Source organism: Cydia strobilella, chromosome 12, assembly GCF_947568885.1.
Source record: "Cydia strobilella chromosome 12, ilCydStro3.1, whole genome shotgun sequence".
NCBI classification, from domain to species: domain Eukaryota; kingdom Metazoa; phylum Arthropoda; class Insecta; order Lepidoptera; family Tortricidae; genus Cydia; species Cydia strobilella.
In genome coordinates this window covers 8,824,804-8,846,647 of record NC_086052.1, presented here as the reverse complement: position 1 = coordinate 8,846,647, position 21,844 = coordinate 8,824,804, and the positions used below count along the sequence as shown (strand labels likewise).

Below are 21,844 nucleotides of genomic sequence, written 5' to 3'. Positions count from 1 at the left end.
GTCTATACAATGTTAAATCTAATAATGAAATACGCCTCACTTTAGTCTTAACGTCTAATAGAATTGCAATAGTAAAGACCTGCAAAGATTCTGCACGTAGCGAAGCGATGAAGTTTTTTTACCGAATCCATTCGTTCGATAGTAAAACGCTTGAATGATGTTCAATTAGAGAAAAAACATTTATATTTCTGGTTCAAAAAAGCTGTAAATACGTTGAGTAATAGTTCACTTACGGTTTTTAGGCATCGCAGCCAATACGACTGCCAAGGACTTGGATTGCACTTCAATTTTTTGCAAAGCTTGTCAACCCGTGGGAAACTGCCTCTGTTATACAATGAGGTTCGTAGAGTATGCGCCTAAGTTTTTCTTATTTCTAATTGTAGATTAACTATTACTACCTCAGTTTGTCACATTAGCTACCTTACAAATGAGGTTTCCCAGTAGTTACCACCACGTTGTTACCACAGGTAATTTGGCGGTGGTTAGAAACAGTTTGACGGTAAATTAGTTCTAGTGGTTCTAGAACTTTGTGGCTTTGTAAGAATCGTCGTAATCCTGGGCACCTTAACTCTTTCAGTTACCATTTTAAAAACAGGTCGAAATTTGACATATGTACCTACTACTTAACCAAGCGCCAAGCCGCTCAAAATTGCTGAATTTAGGTCTCAACTTGTAGACAAAACCATGTCAAGAGATAACAATTTCCACTACACTCGTTTATCTCGCAAGAAAATGGTTATTTGCGTCCATAACCAGGCTTAGATTGACCGTCCGTCAGCCAATAACTTTCACGGACCCGTTTACCTTGTCTCCAGCGGGTAATTTCTCTCAAGTTTGTCCACTATACCCATTGCATTTTCATTTCTTCGTAACTTATGTAGGTTACTCGTAATGAGTGGTTTCTCCCGAAGAAAATGTGCGCAAAAGAACGTGAGTTAAGGCGTTAGGTTCTAGGTGGACCGGTTGTTAATGCTTAATATTAAATAGCGGAATAATTTAAAAAAGCCGACTAAAATAGTTTTATCTTGGCATTGATTTATGTATATATGTACGTATTAGTCTGCGTAAAATTATGATGATGGTTGATAAAAACAATCTCTTATACTTTCCCGGGCTTCAAACAAACTCCATACAAAAATGTTATCTAAAATCGGTTCAGCGGTTTAAGCGTGAAGAGGTAACAGACAGACAGACAGGGTAAAAAAGAGTCGTATCCTTTCAGTTCTCATAAAAATCCTAATCGAAGGACTTCTAATTTAATATGTTCGATCTAAAGCTGCATAAAGGTCTCAAATTTTCATACGAATCTGATATTTCCTCTGTGCAGAGCTGCCATTGTGAACTAAGCACCAAGCGCATCCCATAACTCTTATACAATCCAGCCCTCATAAATCCTGTAGCTGCCAATGTGGCCCCTTATAAATAATGTTAGGCCATTGATAAGCACTGGTACTGTCGCGCGCGGTACAAAGTTGAAAGTTGATAGGATCTTGAGAAGCTAGACAGGATGGGACAAGGGACAACGCGGGACAAGTCCTCGAGCTCGTTTCAATGGAGGAACAATGTAGTGCATGAAGTCCTTATCCAGGTCTATATCACTTATAAAGAATACCCATGTGTTTTCGTTATTATTTATTGAAGGCGTTTTTGCACTGCTGCTTTGATCTATGTATTGTTGCTTCAACGTTTAGACATTTAGTGCCACGGATTAGTATAGCAAATATTGTGTATAAATTGCATGATCCCAGGAATGTATACGAATATTATATATACGAATGGACGTTATCTACTGTATAATTTAAAAGCGGTACTAAACTTATCAAAATACATACACCTGCAAAATATTAATGGAACAGGTTTTGAGAAATCCTTAAGTTTGTATTAGTGTTTTGAATTTCATTGCAGAATATAAAATAAATGCCTTAACCAATGCGTAACGTGCGCTGTGGGTGTTGGCTAACCGGGCGCAGCGGAATGCAATCCATGAACTTTAGTAAACAGATTAATGACATTGGCAAGCTACAGTTCAGTTTAAGGCGAAATCGTTGTTAATTCCATATACAGTGCAACCATTTGTAGGGTTTAAAATATATTGGCTCTATGTCAACCCTTTGTTTGGTTTAAATTATGTTGGGTGAGTGGCTAGTAGAGCTTTGCTACAATCAAAAAAGGTGAAAAACGTTTTAGATTGTAACTTAGGAAAAATTTGCATGCATATTTATTTAAATAAAAAAATGTATAAGACACAGATCGACCTAGTCCCACAGTAAGCTCATTAAAGAGGCTCACTGACCATCAGACCGCCGGACGATATCGGCCTGTCAGTTGTTCGGAACTGTTAGATTTTTGTTCTAACTGACAGGCCGATATCGTCCGGCAGACTGATAGTCAGGTTTTGGGTATTACATGACGGTATATGTGATAAAAACAGATAAATGTCCTTACCAGGATTCGAACCCGGGACATCCTGCTTCGTAGGGTCATTAGGAGCCCGTCTAGTAAAAAACCTATAGTAAAAAAACCCTAACAAAATTTACGATTAAGTGTTTTTTTTATCGTGATTATTCTCTCAGTCTCAGTGATTGTTGAAAAATATAAATCTATTAAGGCATCTAATGTTTTTAGCAATTGACAACAAAATCATTACAGAATTCTGATTAGGTACGCTGCACTACCCTATATCCGTCAAGAACACAATCATTTTTCAATATAATAGTCCTCGTTCTCGATCCGTTACCATCAGCATTTTGCATCGGACAATTGAAATAATGTTATGCAATTAGAGTACGGTTTTCGCGATAAAACAACGCGGATGCGCATGCGCAAGGCACAGCTGCCGAGGATTTATCCCCAGACGGCGCTCATAAATAAGAGAAAAGGTCAGCGGCGAACGGACGGCTTTCTCAAGGCCGATGCACGGGATAGATATCTCGGCGTTCGCTGCAGGTTCGGCCTCACCTGTGCCTTTCTGCATGATTTAGCACTACGGTATGTTGGAGAGGTTAAGTAATGTGACCTTTTTACGTTGATTATAAACGTCGAATGTAGGTATAGACAACAACAAAACCTAAATATGAAGAATAAATTCAAGAAATATCAAGATTCAAGCTATCTTTAAAGGGATAAGTTCGCCTATGTACATCTTATTATTTGTACCATGTAATTTTTAATGTGTATATTTGTACAATAAAGAGTTTACTACTACTACTACTACTTTTCTATGACGCCTATTCGAACGTATACTGACATCAAAATATTCAAAATGATCTCTAAATGACGTCATTTAATTTTCGTGCATTTCGCTCGTATGTGTTTGTATATGTATTAGCGCGAGCGAGATGCACGATAACTAAATGACATCATTTAATCATCATTTTGATGTCAGTGTACTTATTTAGATTAAAAACCGGCCAAGTGCGAGTCGGACTCGCGCACAAAGGGTTCCGTACCATTACGTAACGAACGGCAAAAAAAAAACGTTTGTTGTATGGGAGCCCCACCTAAATATTTATTTTATTCTGTTATGTTTTCTCACGGTTCATGAAATACAGCCTGATGACAGACAGACGGACAGCTGCACAGACGGACAGCGGAGTCTTAGTAATAGGGTCCCTTTATCCTTTGGGTACGGAAACCTAAAAACTACTTAATTAGCCAAATGATTAATAACTAGATGAATAAACAAATATTTTTGATATCACTAAACTGAAACGATTATGATCACAACACAAATATAAAGATAATTCATAGTTCAAAGTGATGATATGTATAAACGTCATAAGTATTTATAAACACCTCTGCAGGTATTATGAATTGCTTTATCAACATGATAAAATAACTATCACTTTATAACACCGCGGGATAGAAAGTGACGGACACTGTTTTATCACGCTGTCACGTACACAAGAACGACTACCATAATCCTTACTGGCCCCGTAGACAACATGCCAATCTCTAACGCTACGTAGCCAACGAAACGCAACTACTGTCGCACTAATATGGAAGAGTGATAGAGAGACACATAACGATTCGATGGCGAAGCGCAAGCGATCGTCACCTTGGCTAGGCCGCCTGGTTTGTTTATGACTACCTATATATTTCGATAAATATCGGCATCATAACAAAAACCAAGTCTACAATTTGCAGAACCTCAGATCTTAGACATCAGACCTTAAAAACCGACCAAGTGCGAGTCGGACTCGCGCACCGAGGGTTCCGTACTTTTTAGTATTTATTGTTAAAGCGGCAACAGAACAGAAATACATCATCTGTGAAAATTCCAACTGTCTAGCTATCACGCTTAGTGAGATACAGCCTGGTGACAGACAGACGGACAGACGGACAGCCGAGTCTTAGTAATAGGGTCCCGTTTTTACCCTTTGGGTACGGAACCCTAAAAAGGAAAAACACCTTATTCTATTTAAATTTCATCCAATAAAATCGATAAAAAGTATGTATTAAAACCCGCCGCTGCCTTGCAGCGGTCGTACGAAGGTCGGTCATTGATGTGCAAGCGCATACTTCGTTTTTTGGTGCACGATGCTATTTATCTACCGGTTTATACTGTGTTTAACGTAACATGATTACTAGTCCAATCAAATATAGCTCTTACTAAACCGATTTAAGGTCCCTGTCAAGATTGTTCTAAATGTGCAGTGCAAAATCCTAGTTTTATTTTGAACTGTTTACGGCATTTTTCTCGCGTAATCTAAAGAGCATATCGCTGTAGACAACGAAAAAGGGAGAACAAAAATGGAAAAAGGCAATTAAGGTTCTTTTTGTTTAAACAACGTCAATTTTAAGTATGGGTATGAGGCGCCAAACGTTTTCATTTACAGTATTTTATTACTGAATATAAGAGAAGAAATTACTTAATTAACCTAGTAAAGTTCTATTACAGCTTGATACAATAGTTTCATAATCAATAAGACGTAATACATTGATATACCTGCGTATATTCTTGTAAAGCTTAAGTCCCCGGCAAACTCCATACAAAAGTAGTTACGCTCTCATTTTAAAACGACTAGCTAAATTGCTCTGAAACTTAGTACTTACAATAGGATAAGGTATATCTAGGTCTGAAATTAGTTTATGTAGCTTCAGATACCATAGTAAAAAATACAGCGAATTTAAGTTTTTCATACAAAACTTGTTTTTGTTCTATTTCGATTGTTTTATATACTAGAGCTATATATAGTAGATTGTTAACCAAGGGATGAAAGGCACTCATTCCTGCCGAGGTAGTTTGGCGCTCGAACGCAGTGAGAGCCCCAATAGTCCGAGGCTGAAATGATGCCTTTCACCCGAGTTAAACACTCTACTTTTCATTTCGAATACGAGGAAAGTAAAATGCATGTGTTTTTTTAAACATGACCAAGTATAAATTATAGTATTTCTTAAGGGTACTTTCAGTTAACAATTTAGGCAAAAGTATTGTTATTTATGGAATGGAGAGTCAAATATCAGAATGGAAATTGTATAACAAATCCATTTTAACTCAAATTTCAATTGCTTATCGTAAAAAAAATCAAAAAATCGAACTTCGAACGTAAAATGCTCTAGTGCAGACACGTATCACTTTCTGCACACCTTTTAGAACAACAAGGACCCTCTTTCAGAGCATGAGAAATGAAAAACTAATTTCAGACCTAGTTCTGAATCCAACACGTAGTTTTGAAATGAGAACGGAACTCCGTTTGTATAGGAAGGTGAAATTTAGCCGAGCTTGCCGGAGACTTAAGCTAAGACAAGTACAACAATAAAATTGCAAAAGTTTCTTTTCAATATTTAAAATGACTGGTCATAATTGAGTAATTGTTGAATCACAATTCCAACGTCAGCAAATGCCAAACGGTATAGAAATCTCACATTCATCGTCATAACCATTTGAAAGTAAAGGATAGTCGATCGTCGTCACAAAAACCTTTCTAGTAATGGTGAAATTATTTCCACGTACTTTACGCTTGAGTGGTATCGACGATCTGTGGCAGATGTCACTAGAAAGCCTGATGCTGTGATCAGAGATAAACAGCGACACTGTCTAATGCCATTAATTGCGAATTTGTCTGTCGTAGAGGGGAGTGCACACATACATTTTTATGATCAACTTGTTTTTTGGCATATAGGTAACACTATCGACGACCGACAAAATGCGAGTCGAACTCTTTTTTTTCGTAGGGAACCACGCTTGACTGGTTTTAATACATATTGCATTTACTAGCTTCTGGTCGACTTCGTCTGCGTGGGATGATGGTGATGATTGATAAAAACTATGTCCGTCCTCCGGTCTCAAACTATCTCCATACGAAATTTCATCTACAGAGTTTCAGCGGTTTAAGCTTGAAGAATTACTTTCGCGTTTATAATATTAGTAGGGATTGCATATTAAATTATAATCGCGAAAAATTTAGGTTATGAACAATAAACATAAAAAATAATGTTTATTTTCAGAATAATCTTCACTGTAAAATCACACAGAAAAATTTGTAGGACGTGATTTTCTTGGTCTTAAGTGCTTGGATTTCTAAAAGCTCTTGACTGGGATCGATCGCGAATATCGTATTACGACTATGTAGTCAGGGAAAAGCCGACCATCAGTTTGCGCATTATTATATGTATAGTGGTCTTTCATATCTAAGCTTGTAGGACTTTCGTACGACTCATGACATTATCCATATCATTTTCTTGATTCATGTCATTATCCTAATAGAATAAGGTTCTCTATGTCTAGGTAAATGAAATAGATAAGCAAGCAGATAGAAGTATTTTCTCGCCACTGCTGCAAATTTTCTTCTGGCCTATATTGTCATAATACGGTGATATGATAATATGGAATATCATTCCAATCCGATACCACGCTAATAATTGACTTCTAGATAAATACTTAACGAGTTTCCAATGCAACAAAGACAGCTGTTTGCTTCTTAAAGAAAATCAAACAAAATATATGAATGGCATGCAATGTGCATTAGTCTTAAGCAGGTGGTCAATTTAGCGATGCCTAATGGTTCGCCTCGGCGGATGTGAATGAAGTTTTACCCACGCGTGGGCTGTGTACATACGATGGCCCTTCTTAATACCTTCCGCCATTTTCTTAATGGTTCCCTGAGAAATAATATTTTGATTATGAAATTGCCTGGATTTACGATAAACACTTCATTATAACTATGAATACTTAGTATAACGGTTATAGTATATCTTATGCTAATAGAATTGCGCTGCGTAGGTAAGTGAGGGGGTGATATTCTGCTGATAAGTTTTGATTAATTGTTAAGGTTCTGTACCACAAATCCTCACAGGATTACTTTGTATTTCTACATTCTGTCCCCTAACACACAGTTACAGCGACAGTGTTTTTTTTATGAAAAGAAATATACTGACATGTTTTGTACTACATACTTAAAGTTGTTATAATATCTTATCCTTCTATCATCAATCGTTTTTTAAGTGTAATCGCAGAGCTGTATCACAATGAGTAGTTAACAGGAAACAGTTGATTAATTCTTTAAGTTATTACATTTGAAGACAATGTTGATAGACAAATGAACGAGCATTTCAAATAGGGACCTATTTATATGTTTGATAAATGTTATTCCCACATTTACTTCCACAGGTTTCCAGTGATAAATCCAATAGACTTGACTATAAGTACCTTCGCGTCGCATCTCCCCACCACCGGACCTTTTCCTGCACACTAGTACAGTCCACCAACAATATTTGTCTGAAAAACCTGGTTACAAACGTTCAAAAACACTCTTAGGTCGTAGACAGCCAAGTCGTCTTCAAACATTTCTATTTCGATATGGTCGTGGCTAACTGTATAGTTAGTTATTTATTGCTGTACATTTTTCATTTAATTGCCCCTTCTCCCAACTGGATTACTGTTGCAATAAATGTATCGTGAGTCATCGTTTGCGAATTCCCTTCAGTTTGTTTAAACGTAGTCTCATTTGCTTTGGAGTTCTGTTAAATTTACGTTGACAATTGTTTGTTTCTACACTGCAATATACGTCCACGTCCAGCTGTTATACTCTTCTTTATGTGGATTATAATTAAGTTTATTTACCTACTTGTCACTAGAAATATACAAATTGTTGTATAAATTAGTAAAACGTCTAGCAGAACGATACATGCAAATAAGGCAGGTGGGGATTCAACGCTAAGTTATAGGTACCTACTCGCAATTGTCACTTACTAGACAATTTATGAAATGATGCGTATATCATACTAGGTGAATTTTGATTTTTTTACTGGCCACAAAGCACAAATATCACCTCGTACTTAAATAAAACGGATTAATCATAGTCTAAAATTTAACAGAACCCTAAATTATATTAAATTAGAATGTACGAATTTGACTAATTGCGATTAAGCTATGTAATGTTTGTTTGTGCTTACGAATAAAATTTTATTATATTCTATTCTATTATAAAATAATAAAAATAAATATAATCGAAATTAAACTACCGTGAGACATATTATTTCAAAATATTTAGATATTCTAAATATTTTAAAAATAAATATGTAAATATCTATATAGGTACCTTATTTCACTCACGTCTGTAGAGCAAAGTCCTGAAAAATAGGTAATTACTCAGCGAAAACTGGTGCCTGAAATACTTACCTATGCGTCAGGTTAAATTATTAAGAGTAACAGACGTAAAGCTAAACGTGTTGCGCCAATAAATCTAAGTTAATTAAAAATCAAGTAGAATTACAAAGTTGGCACGGCTCGAGATCTTAATTCAATGAGGTTGTCACAAGCAACCAGCGACTAAGTGGTTTGTCGTGTCCTCTCCCACTGGGTATTTTATCGTCTTCGTTTTAACTTGATGTTACTCTTATTTTGCAGTGTTCTATTACTGACGTGAGAAAGTATCTATTGGTCTTTTTAGTTAAGAACATCATGCCTACCGTAAAGCAGTTTATCCAGACAGCCTTCTGCATAATAATAATGCGTAGGAATTTATTAATAGATTTCGTTTCTAAGTATTTAGATTTTGTAACGGTTAAAGTAAAAAGGTACAGGGTTTAAAAACATTTTGAAACAAGTACAGAATATCCAAACAGGGAGGCAGTTAGATCGATCACGAATTTCTACTCATGGAAAAAAATGGAAAATGAAATACAAAAATGGAAAATGGAATGCTGTTATAGATTTAATTAAAATTACGTAAAATTGTACCGCTATTGTACATAAGCATTAAATTCAGTGAAGTCCAGGTAACACTAGATTAAATATGACTAGGTACTGCAAATATATCACAGCACGTATATCGCAGCTCGTAACAAGTGGTCCCCCATGACAGGAGAGAGCCGTGCGCCGGCGCACTCAACGGGCTTTATCGTTCATAATCATCACTCACAATATCAACAAGCTATAGATTTTCTGTAGAATCAGAACCTATATGATCTGGGAAAATGTGTAATTAATACGAGATCCGTAGATATATAACCATCCGTGTTAGTTATCAAATTAATAGAAACAATTAAAATTTCTATAAAGTCAATTAAAAATCTAAGTTAGTTCGTCGAGTGGAGAGCTATGATGACATAAATTATCCGTTTAATTTATTTGTTTCTTTGAGGAAGGATGGACAGATAAACATCAAGATGACAATGAAATGGGGACACTGAGCAAAGAAACTTCAAAGTAGTGGAGGATTTTACAGAGCCTAGCCTATAAATTAGTTATAGTAACCTGAAAATGTAAACAGTGGCACAATTATGTAAATTTTATAATAGGTACCTATTATGAACGCAAAAACTTGTTAAACTGAGGAATATCAATTAAATAAAAACATAAAATAAAATTAACTATAAGGTTATATGATTCATTTGCTCAATTGCCTAGGTACCTAAATACCTTAAAATACAATACCGTGCTTTGTGCTTATAATAAAATACCTTGAACTCCACCTTTTGATGGTATCCTTTCTTAAAAGATTCTTGCTTACATTCTTTTGACATTGGGAACAAAAAAATCGTACAAGTACGAATGTATGTACAAGTATGAAGTAGTATACAATAGTATACAATACTTATGAAGTCTGGAGAATCAATTTGCTCAGTATCCAAACTAGTTTGAAAGTTTCATTTATCATTAAATGACTTTACTGTTTCAACATATAATATATAAATTATCGTTATGAATTATGAGTCTTATGAATAACTTATTAACATGGTTAACTTCTTCATAGCCTTGATGTTATGAAAGTTTATATTAGTAAGGGGGCTACCACGGCAACCGTAAGTCGCAAGGTCGCGAACTTGAGGTCTGTGGGACGCAGAATTACGTGCAAGCACTTGTGGTAAGGTGAAATGCGAAATAGTCGTTTAAAGCGAAAGGGGGATGCGTTTGTACCGTTAATAACTAGCGCTAACCAGGCTGTTTGTTGGGATCGCTTGGGAAAATTATCAACATTACAAAATCTTTTCTTTTGCGAATTCGACTCTCCAAGTTACACACCTCACTGTCCTCACGTTAGTTCATATACTTACGGAGACACACTATCATAATTGTGGCTTTCCATCACAGAAGGGCCCTTATGCTTCAAGTGCAATAAGGTTTATCTGAAATTCCAATAGAAATTCTGATATAAAGGTCCTTATTGCACATGAAGCATAATAAGTTAATAACCCTTCTCTGATGGAAAGGCACATATTTTTCATTGTTAGGTTGTAAATACTGATCAGTAGAAAAACGCCTTGAGGAAATATGTACCTAATGCAATCCTGTTTTTTACACATATAGTTAGTGTAATTTTTTTTACCTACATTAAAGTTGCCTGTAGAAAAATGCAACTGACATTTTATTAAAAGTACGGTCGAATAAGTTGCGACCTAAAATATTAAATAATAATGTCAACACATGATAAATCTACAAGTAAACTTGTCAACCATTAAGATATTCATCAGAGCGTTTATGTGGATGTTTTCCATGGAATCCATCAAAACACACGAGCCAGTGAAGGGGCAATTGTCGCCGACTGGTCCGGTACTTTTACTTTTGAAGACTTAATAAAGAGGTTATGTCGAAACTGACAGGTGATTGATGCGATAAGAATAATAATTGAACTTTCGTAATAATGACGCGTAATTAACGATAAAAAGTAATCGATATATTGTCAGGTAGGGCTGCTGTCTCAGGTTAGTCTAATTTAAATGAGAACATTTTGTTCGAATAACTTAAGAAAACAGCAATTTGAAACGTATAGTTTCTTACATCCATATTTTTTGTCAAAATATATCTTTGTACAACAAACTAAACAATACACAGTTAAAAGTTAAAAATAAATCGGAATGAGATCCGAAATTGAGAATTGGAATAACGACTAACGCCACGTAAACTTACTTCTATCCAATGAACAGGTAGGAACAGGTAGGTAATTTATCTTAAAGCATCAAAAACGAAAATTAGTACAAAAATTTGGACTTAGGGTTGCGTAAAATTAATACCAACGCGATTAAAGGTAAGTAGGTAGGCTATAGGCGACTTAGATACTATATCATATAGCCTAGCGGGTAATAGTTATTTATTTTACAAGGGGCCTAAGTTGTTTAAAAATATCAAACAAAATCAAAGCAAATCGATTCAAAATCAATGTTATTAAATATGTATCATTCAAAATCATCATTTAAAAGTCAATTCTACCAGACATATAAGAAAACATAAGAAAACCACTCAAAATTTGCATTTGATCACTTTGCCTCACATGTGAATAAAATTCAACTTTCTTATCAGTTTTTGAACAATCAAGAGAGCCTTTACCAGCCTGGTGTGATGAAAATGAACTTGTCGGTTTAATACTAGAAGGCAATCAACAAATTAAATTGCAATTCAGACCTACGCCATTCAACGCTGCAACTATGATAACTACTTTCTATTCGTACATGTTATTTGCAATATTATGTACAGGAAACTAGCTTAACGTGTTGTTTATTTAATATAATATATTTGGTGTAGTAATTTTATCCTTTAGCAACAATTACAACTCTTAAAATTTCAAACATCAAAGCATACAGTTGCGGATATTTCAGGAAACATACTTTGTAATCAAAAGGACCTTACATTACGTTACGTAAGAACTATTATATAATCTGTGACGTAAGTACGTTGGTCCTTTATGTTTTCATCTATCCGTAAGTAATTTGTTATAGGTAAAGACCGTTACGATTTTGAACACGAAACAAATGATAAATGTCTCGGGTTACAGCGTCAGTATTAAGATACATAACATAACAGTGGTTGCAATTTCAGCTATTTTGCGCATAACCGCTTATTAAATGATTCCTTAAATCATCTATCAATCGTAGTTATTGTAAAGTAGCCACTGACTCATACCAGTTTGGATATGTAAAACTTTGTAACTAAATACTATGTATAAAATTCATCGAAGAAAGAAACAAGTGTGATCGGATCGAAATCTTGTATCGAAAAACAGCTACTTAAATTTATCAGACTCCTAAACCAAATCCAACCAAAACTTTGTCATAAATCCAAATATTTAGTCGTTAGAAACTATGTATCTCGTGTCCAAATTAGCTCATCCATTAGCAATTTGTTTGAGTAAACGTCATTTTATAAGTATACAACGTGATATTTCCCCTTCAGCCCGGGAATATAGCGTTTTTGTATAGGGCAGCTATAAATGAATTATATAAGTCCATACAAAATTACACAAATCGCGTGTCTCGCTCGTTCGGGATGGAATTAACGTACAGCGATCTTAAGCGTGAGGTGTGTAATGTATCCAATCCAACGAATTTGCTGGGCAATGACCTTTGCTCACGTTTTTTCCTTAATGTACAATGATATAAATTAAATAAGTCGAGTTTTTGTGTATTTCGACTAATAAATAAAGCGAATCAATTATATTTTTTATTCGAAGTGGATAAACGTGTACGGTTACTTTTGATTGGCAGGTAATAGTCCGGCAACAATATACTAAGCTAATAATAACAGAACCAATTAAATTTTGCTACGTATTTTTATTTGCTTTTAACCGATACTATTATTATAAGGAAGGCGGTTCTTGCTTTAACAGTCTAGATCTCATTCTAAACTTTCTGAATTTTTGTACCCTACTGCTTTCCAAAAAAGGGGTTATAATTTTAGATTTTTTTAGCATGTGTACCGATATCTTTTTAATAAATAGCTAGTATAAGATCATTAATAGGTATTACTTAAAAATATTTACTTTCACAAAACATTTTTTCCTTAGATCTTCACTCGAAAATTACTTGAGTATTATACCTATATGTATGTCGGGAATCGTGGAATTATTCAAAACATAGCTTTTAGGGAAGGGCACGACGTTTAGGCCGGTCGGGATAATAAATACGAGAGTTCGCAGTCTTCCTAAAAGTTATTCTAAAGTATAAGATTTGGCGAGTTTTTTCTTCGTCGAAACTAGTTCTGCCGGCGACGGAAATAATGAGTTCCAAGCAAAAAGATCGTTCCAGACCAGACCTGATCTGAATAATGATCAGGGCGCCGAATCACGGCCAAATTTTATTAGCCGAAATAAGAATTGTAAAAAGTTTAGAGAATTTAATAAATTGAGGCCTCAAACATCAGATAAAATGAACTTATTAGGTCTTTACCTAAGCTAATAATAGGGTATTTATTTATTTATTTATTCATTTTAAACTTTATTGCACATAAAAAGTGTACAACAGGCGGACTTAATGCCATTATAGGCATTCTCTACCAGTCAACCATAGGGCTAAACAGAAAAGCGTCAAGGTGGGTGCACTGAGAGAAAAAAAAACAATAAAGAAACGTAACTTTTGAGCGAAGTAAAACTTCTACATGCATAATATAATAATATACTTAATTATACCTTATGACTATGAGTACACTAAATATATATATATTTATATATATTTAAATACATATAGGTATTTGACTGTATTTAAAATATATTTTTTACACCATGCAAGAAATAAAGCACCAGAAGGTTTAAAAGTCCCTATTTATAGCTTTTCATAAATAACTCGTAAACGGTGCACGGTGGCTTATAGCGAAATATAGTCTTATACGTAAATAATCTGTATAAAATTTCCTACAAAATAGATATACAGGTTGTCACAAAAATAGCACGTCAAACTGACACTGGAGGTAGGACACCCTAAAATGATTATCCAAAATGACGTCAGTAAAAGTTGCACGGTTTTCGAAGTATTATAACAGATTTAGGTTTTTATTAATTTTGCTCCTTTTTATTACTGACCTGACTGAGTGACGGTGCCAGTGTTCATTTGGAAAGCCCTCAAAGTAAATTTGAGAGTTTAGATTCACGAGGTATGCAGGCTGTTTTTCATTTAATTTCTAAATACTCTAGTGTCAGTTGACGTGATATTTTTGGGACACCTGTACATTTATTTTGTAGGAAATTTTATACATATTATTTACGTAACATACTTATTTTTTGCTATGGGCTACCGTTTACGAGTTATTAACAAATAACTAAAAAAAGTCGACAGTCCAAATTATAAGTAACTTTCCCACTTTAATATATTATGAAATATTGATCCTAGCAAAAAAGTGTACTAAATCTTTTTTGTAGAAAATTTAACGTAGATTACTTATGTAATAGAAAATTTTTTTGCTACCAGCCACCGTTTAAGAGTTATTTACGAAATACTATAAAAAGGGACCCTAACCCCCCCACCCGTTAGCTTCACCCAGTTATTTCCCTTGTATTTCCTTCGTTTGGTGGCCTATAGCTAAGCTGCATTGATTTGCTATTGGAAATTGGAATACGAAACAGTACCGTACAAGCACTTAGAGCCATCAAAATTTGCACCAAGAGTATCATTTCGGAATGAATACCAGGTCGATCACGAGGTAACGGTAAACGTCAATTCGCATGGCTTTACCTCTCCATTCCATGATTGGCGGCCCTAATAATAGACCGTAGTGCGATATCCATCGCTAACTGTTCTTTGATGGAACACCAATTGCTCAAACTAATTATCAGTGATTTGTAGGTATTAGTGCCATTTTATATGGTTTTCCGTTTCCATTATGAGCCACAGACACAAGTTTTGAAATAATTAATATAAGTATGGAACTTACTCTCTCGTTATTTATTAAGTACTTACTTAAGAAATTAAAATAATTCAAAATAAAGAAACGACCTAAAATAATTGCAGGGCCTTTGTTGTTTATCTTCGCCGTAACACATTCGATTCCATGGTTTAGAAGATTTGTCTTCCTAAATAGCCCAGTCAAGTGGTTTCATTTGAAATATTATCTTTTAGTTAAGTTCTCAGTTTAATCCAAAATTCCTTAGTGCAGTGATGCAATAATTTTGTAATTTGTACTCAAACGGTAAATGCACTTGCGAATGTCGCTGGGCCGCTCGTCTGCGAACCTACTTTATTAAACTTCGCAATCACGAATTCAGCCCACGATTCTCCACTGCATCTGATAAGCCTTCGCAAACACTACTGTCGACATCAAAAATATGTATACAGTATTCGCCTTATTGCAGAAGAATAAGGTACAGATGTATAAACATATATTGCAAGCCGACTGTGCAAGTGCTACGGTTGCTACACCGATATTTCCGTAAAATGTTAGCAAGGATGAAGACGCTAACGGTTGTGAATTCTTTATTAACTTATACATTTTTTTTATTTGAACAAGACAATTGCATAATCAGAGGGTTAAAACTAATGCTCTTTTCTCCAGTTCATTCGGAACTAGAGCAAATGAATAAACTTTATAAATATCATTTGGAAATCCGTCTTGTACATCTTCTTTGATCACGTCTAATTGAGCTTCATTGAATATTAATTGCATGAGTTTATAAGGTCGGGCTACGGATGAGTCTTCGTCGTCATATTCTATTTCTTCGCTTGAAGTGATATTCTCTTTAACGATTATAGCACCATTCGTGTTAAGTGCTTTTTTACATCTTTTTAAAAATGCAATTAGATCGAAGTCGTCTAAATGGCCAAGGACCCATTGACACCAGATGACATCATATTTTTTCTGGGGAGTGAAATTTTGCAAGCCTTCATTGTACAGTGATCCGAGTCTTATGTTGGTCGCGCCGATTCTTGTTTTGGCGGCGGAAAGGAATCTTTCCTCTTGTTCGGCTAAATCAACCTTGTCAAATAGGGGAATTAGCAGGTTTTGAGCGATTCTGCCGATACCGGCTCCACAGTCGAGAGCCAACTTAGTTCCTGGGGCATTTTTAAGTGCTAGTATGTCATTTAGAAAGGCCTTGGACCCCTTGATGTCAATGTCCGAGATATGCGCGTAGCCGCCGAGCACGCCGTCTATCGTGGCGGGAACATTACCCCAGTATTTTGCGGCTTTTGTATAAAATATGTTTTCAGACATTATAATATAATTAATATAATTTGTGACATAGTTTTGGTATCGTGACAGTTGTTTTTTTTATTGTTAATATCAAAATCGTGGCGTCATAGATTCTATCAAACAAATTTTGAGGATTTAATAATAAAATTATGAACTTATAGGTTTTATATAGGTTCATTATTTTAAAATAAAATTAAATCCAATTTTCTTTCTTATAATTAAAATATCAAGTTTTTATTTATTTATTTAGTATGCTTGAAATCTTGTTTACAGAACAGATAACTGCAAGATGTATTTATTAAATACATATTTAAATAGATTCGCAACACAAAAGATACATACAAATTCTTCCTCTTGAGATGTTGTGCACTAATTTGTTTTATACATTTTACACAATTTACCCATAGCCTCATGTTTCATTTTTGCTTGTTCCAGGCTTTAATAGCGGCAGTGCAGGAGACTCCCGAAGAAGACATCCGCGATGCTCTGAAGGCGCAGACCGACCACCACCTGGCCCTGGTGCCGCGCGGGCCCAAAGTGTTGCGGGACACTACCACGTATAACACCACCATTAACACTGATGACACGGTCAGTACACGGCTGCACGGCTATCCATCTTATTATTTTCCCGTTTATACAGTCGCCATCAGAGCGGTCAAGCTGTTCACAAATATCTGAACAAAATCTCAATTATCAAGCCGTTAAAGTGCATGTTGAGATATTATTCAGCACCTTGGCCGCTCCGATATATCTGATGGCGAGTGTAGGTATGCTAAAGGTGGCAAACATTCTTAAAATGTAAGGTCATAGACCAGTAATTTCTATCAGAATCCAAATGGTACGGATGATCATCCGTACAATTAAGATAAGATTGTGAGTAAGGGATTATCCGGAGATAATCCCTGACTAGTTGGATCTGGATATATTTGCTTTGTCATCTAAACGGAAAATGGTGGCCACATTTTTCCGTCCATAATAGATCAAAAATTGGGGAATAAGTAGGACAAACAACTTTAATATAGGTACCTACTGAATTTTAAATAAATTAATTGGTTTATTAGAAAACAGAATCCCCCTAATGAGGGCGGGCCACTACATATATTATGTGCTTACATACATATTTCTAGGTCAAAGCGTGTGTACTGAATTTGTGTAACATTTCAGGAGGAGCTGCGGGCCCTGCGACCCGATGGCACGATAGTCACAGAGACGCGGCACACGAAGGAACAAGAGCGAGTCTGCGACGAGGAGTTGTCTAAGAACGAGGTACTTTCTTATTTTATATAATATCTAAAATACTTTGCGATACACTTTTTAGGGTTCCGTACCCATAGGGTAAAAACGGGACCCTATTTATTTATTTTAATTTATTTTGTATTTTTTATAGTATGTAATGTTTGACGATCATGATAAGAAGATAAGCATAATTTTGACATTGATGCAATAGTTTAATTATTTTCCTGAAATAAATAAATCTAAATCTATTACTAAGACTCCACTGTCCGTCTGTCTGTCACCAGGCTGTATCTCATGAACCCTGATAGCTAGACAGTTGAAATTTTCACAGATGATGTATTTTAGTTGCCGCTATAACAACAAATACTAAAAACAGATAAGAATAAAATAAATATTTAAGTGGGGCTCCCATACAACAAACGTGATTTTTTGCCGTTTTTTGTGTAATGGTACGGAACCCTTCGTGCGTGAGTCCGACTCGCACTTGGCCGGTTTTTACTTTTCTATATATATTCTGTTGGCGCCAAACATGCGTACGGTCTGCTTGATGGTAAGCTCTGAGGTGTTAATATGTAGGTAATACTGAACAACTTACTATGGGGCCAATCCTGAAATTGCGGAAAAAAAAATTGCCGTCTCATACATTTCGGTGAATCAGTCAGTTTTCTTTGAGATGATTTTTTTTTGCGAATTCGGGGTTGGCTGCGTAGTAAAAGTTGTTCAGTATGACCTACATATTCACCCCTCAGAGTTTGGTCAGTGATAACAACAGCAGCCTGTATATATATATGATTATATTATCCACACCACTCTCTGAAATAAATATATTATGTAAAACATACGAGTAAATGTCGTTGTATACACTGTATACCTAATACCCAGTGATCGGAATTGGTAGTCCCATTTTGGGTGAATGACCTTAAACATTGTACATAGTATGGATAAGACTTGAATTTCTGCGACTCGTATTTCTCACAGAATTTTTTTTTTCAAAATGCAAAAGTAAATTTTTTCGTCAGTATAAATACATCATTTATTTAAAATTACTCTCGTTTAACAGTTACAATTAAAAATAATACAATCATAAAATAAAACACGAAATATCAACATCACTATATTAAATGAACATTAATAAATTATTTGTTATTTATTTATTATTTTTTATTCCTTACTTTCTTTGAAATTATAGTAGCAAACCATAATTTATATGGTACAAACTGCACATGACACTGACGTGCATATGAAGTTGACATTGCAATTGTTTTATCTCTATTTAACTGGCCAGCTTATCACAAAATAGGTTTAAACTAATGTCAATTGTTTAAATAGATAGAGGATAATTGGAACTTATTAAAGTAGTACAAAATCAGGCGAAACATTGAAAGGGACCCGGTAGCAGTGGTAGCACCTCTAAAAACTTTTGTGCAGGGCATTTAAATCTATAATATATCAAAATTCCAGGGCATTTAACTAAAACCACATTTTTTTATACATTAGGCCCGCGGTTCTTTAAAACATTTTTTAAACCAAACACAAACTTTAAAATTTTCACATCAAATCCCGGGGTTAAAAACTATATCCATACTAAGCTTACGCACCGAAGTCCCGCGAAATGGCACTACCAATTCCGATCACTGCGTAATACCCGTCGGTTTTCACTTAAAATAGGTAGGTTTATACCTATATTTATATATTAATTTATTTTGAACGCCTTTATTTATATCTATTAAATAAAACGCTTGGTTCGTCATGTTAGGTATCTACCTATTATTCTTTAACCTACCACGATATTTTGTGGCATTTTTATCACCGAAGCAACTGCATTTTACGCCTAGAGTACAGGACAATTTTGCCACCATCTTTTAATATCTTACCATTTTTTTAGGCACGCTCGCTAGCAAGCGACGCTAGCCTGGTAGATGAGAAAGGGGGCACGGAGCGAAGGAAACGAGAAGACCTCGAGCGTAGCACCGACTTCATGGCGGGAGGCAGGAGGGTAGCTACGCACGTGCACTCTAGAACTCGCACCGAAGAAGGTAAACCAATCATGGTAACATAAAAAGATAATATAGAAGCTTTTACTACAATAAGGGCCAGTTGCACCAACCACAATTAACAGACTGATTAACGTCAAGCAGCAGAGAACTATGAAACTTTCCATACAATAAAATTTAGCGAACGGTAAAACGGTGACAGACGGTTTGGTGCAACCGACCCTAAATCATCTTTACTTGTCTTTACTGAAACTTATTATTTTTTAAACGTCGGCATCTGATCAGCCAAAATGTATGAAAAAGCCAAGTTTTTTTCGCGATTTCGGGGTTGGTCCCATAATAAAAGTAGCTCAGTTTAGCGAGTAGAATCGAGCCCTGAATTTAAAGCCCAATTGTCAGAAACACCCTGTATAATCATCTTTTAATGGATGTTCTAATGATAATTATTCTATTTGTAGCGGAGCGAGAAGGACAACCAAACATGGATGAAGATTGGGACAGTTTATCAGTGCGAATGCGACGCCAGCGCCGCCTCCGACAAGCCGGTAAGATATGACACTAAGCCTAGTTCGTCTACTCGACAACAGATAGCGCATGTGGACTCTACGGTTTACTCGTTACGCAAGAGTGATCATAGAGGGCGCTGTTCAGGCAGGGCGGTGAGAGTTGGAGCACCTAGTTAAGCGCATTTGTTATAGATGGCGCTTTTTAAAATATTGCTTAGTTATTAATAATATAGGTACAATAAATAAAATTAAATATTTAGTATTGTGATAAAAGCTACAATTTCTTACCAAAATAAATAGACACTAATGTTTTCAGGCAGACAAGTTTAAAACTAAAAAATCTATGTTTTTTTCTAAAATAGGGCTGTGGGATGTGAGATGGTGCCAAATAAACACTAAAATATCTTGAGCTCGTTTCGATAAAGTAGGTATTTGTTCCTGTGTCATGGTTTTTTTCTATGTATACAGTATAAGTATGTAGGTATTTATCTATATAAGTATATTTATATGGTCGCCTAGTACCCACCCATAGTACAAGCTATGCTTAGTTTGGGGCTAGGTCAATCTGTGTAAGATATCCTCGATATTTATTTATTTATATAAAAAAAAGTGTTTGTACATAATAAACTTGTAAGGCCCAATGTGCATTACAATGTACACTCTGTTTCAATCTAATTTAAACCTTACACTAACTGAATTAAGTAGCATTTCTTTTGTTTCATTGTTTTCTAAAACAAACGAGTCACCCTAATCTATACAACAAGGTTCAAATTAAAAATAGGGAAACTGTATGGTGGACGTTACGAGGATAAGTAACACATCTTGTAAAAAAAGAATGGAGAAAATCTGTCTGTCGATGAAAATATGACGTTCATTGTAGCATTTCCATAATTTTGTCGCTGCAAATTCGGTGCAAAGATAGCTTAGGGCCGGTACAGACGGAAATTGTAGTGGAACGGCACGCAGTTGCAGTTGGTGTTCAGTCGGCGTGCTGTTCCCATACAAATTCCCAGGTAAAATTTATACGTCATTATGCTGCCGTGTCAGACGTATCTCTGCTATCTTTAGATAGCAGAGATACGCCTAACCAGTGCAAAATGAAACTAGACACTATGCTTTATATAATACTTAAACAAAATTTCAAAAAATGTCTTTAGTTACTGAGATATTTCATGTTTTAAGATAGACGTTTTCGAATTTTTGGACATTGAGTTATGCGTATCTCTTCTAACTCAAGTTAGAATAATTATGCGTAACTCTTCGCAGTTTTTTTACGGCAAACTGGATATCTACTATCTCGAGTTATCATAGTTTCGCGTAACCACACGCAGGTAGTACGGCGATAGGCGGCTCGCGGTGAGGCGGGGGGCGGGGCGCGGAGGGAGCGGCTCGTCGCTCCTTGCCACGTGTATTTGTTTATTTGTGTCGTTTTCAAACAAAAGGTACCACATTGTCGCTTATCATAAGGACATTCTGACAGGTTTTTCGTATAAAGATACAAGCAATTTTCGTCCTTATGGTAAGCGGTACCTTTTGATTGAAAACGTCACATTTACATTTCATTACGTACGTAATATTGACCCGGTTAAGTTAGCGTTCCGGTGTTTTTTTAAGTTGTTTGTTCAAAATATGATAAATTAGTCTTTGAAATGAGTTTTTTACGAAGTAAAGCCTTGTTACGAATGTGTAGTGATAGAAATGTGGTAGAAAACAAAGGTTGTGCGACTAATTATCTTAGCTAATCTCACTTTGTAATCATTGCTGAAAACCCT

General features: G+C 35.5%; 2 protein-coding genes across 3 annotated transcripts in view; one reads left to right on the top strand and one right to left on the bottom strand.

Annotated features, from left to right (window-relative positions):
* LOC134746078 (zinc finger CCCH domain-containing protein 13) overlaps positions 1-21,844 on the top strand; it is a 151,815-nt gene that overhangs the window by 108,832 nt on the left and 21,139 nt on the right. For both annotated transcript variants that reach the window (XM_063680311.1, XM_063680310.1), the window contains 4 exons: positions 16,772-16,924; positions 17,501-17,602; positions 19,458-19,608; positions 20,025-20,111. In XM_063680311.1, coding sequence (XP_063536381.1) covers positions 16,772-16,924; positions 17,501-17,602; positions 19,458-19,608; positions 20,025-20,111 — 493 coding nt within the window. The remainder of the gene's footprint in view (positions 1-16,771; positions 16,925-17,500; positions 17,603-19,457; positions 19,609-20,024; positions 20,112-21,844) is intronic.
* Positions 15,607-16,387, bottom strand: LOC134746092 (N-terminal Xaa-Pro-Lys N-methyltransferase 1-like). The gene has a single exon (XM_063680337.1). The coding sequence runs from the start codon at positions 16,355-16,357 to the stop codon at positions 15,668-15,670; it is 690 nt and encodes a 229-aa protein (XP_063536407.1). The 5' UTR covers positions 16,358-16,387; the 3' UTR covers positions 15,607-15,667.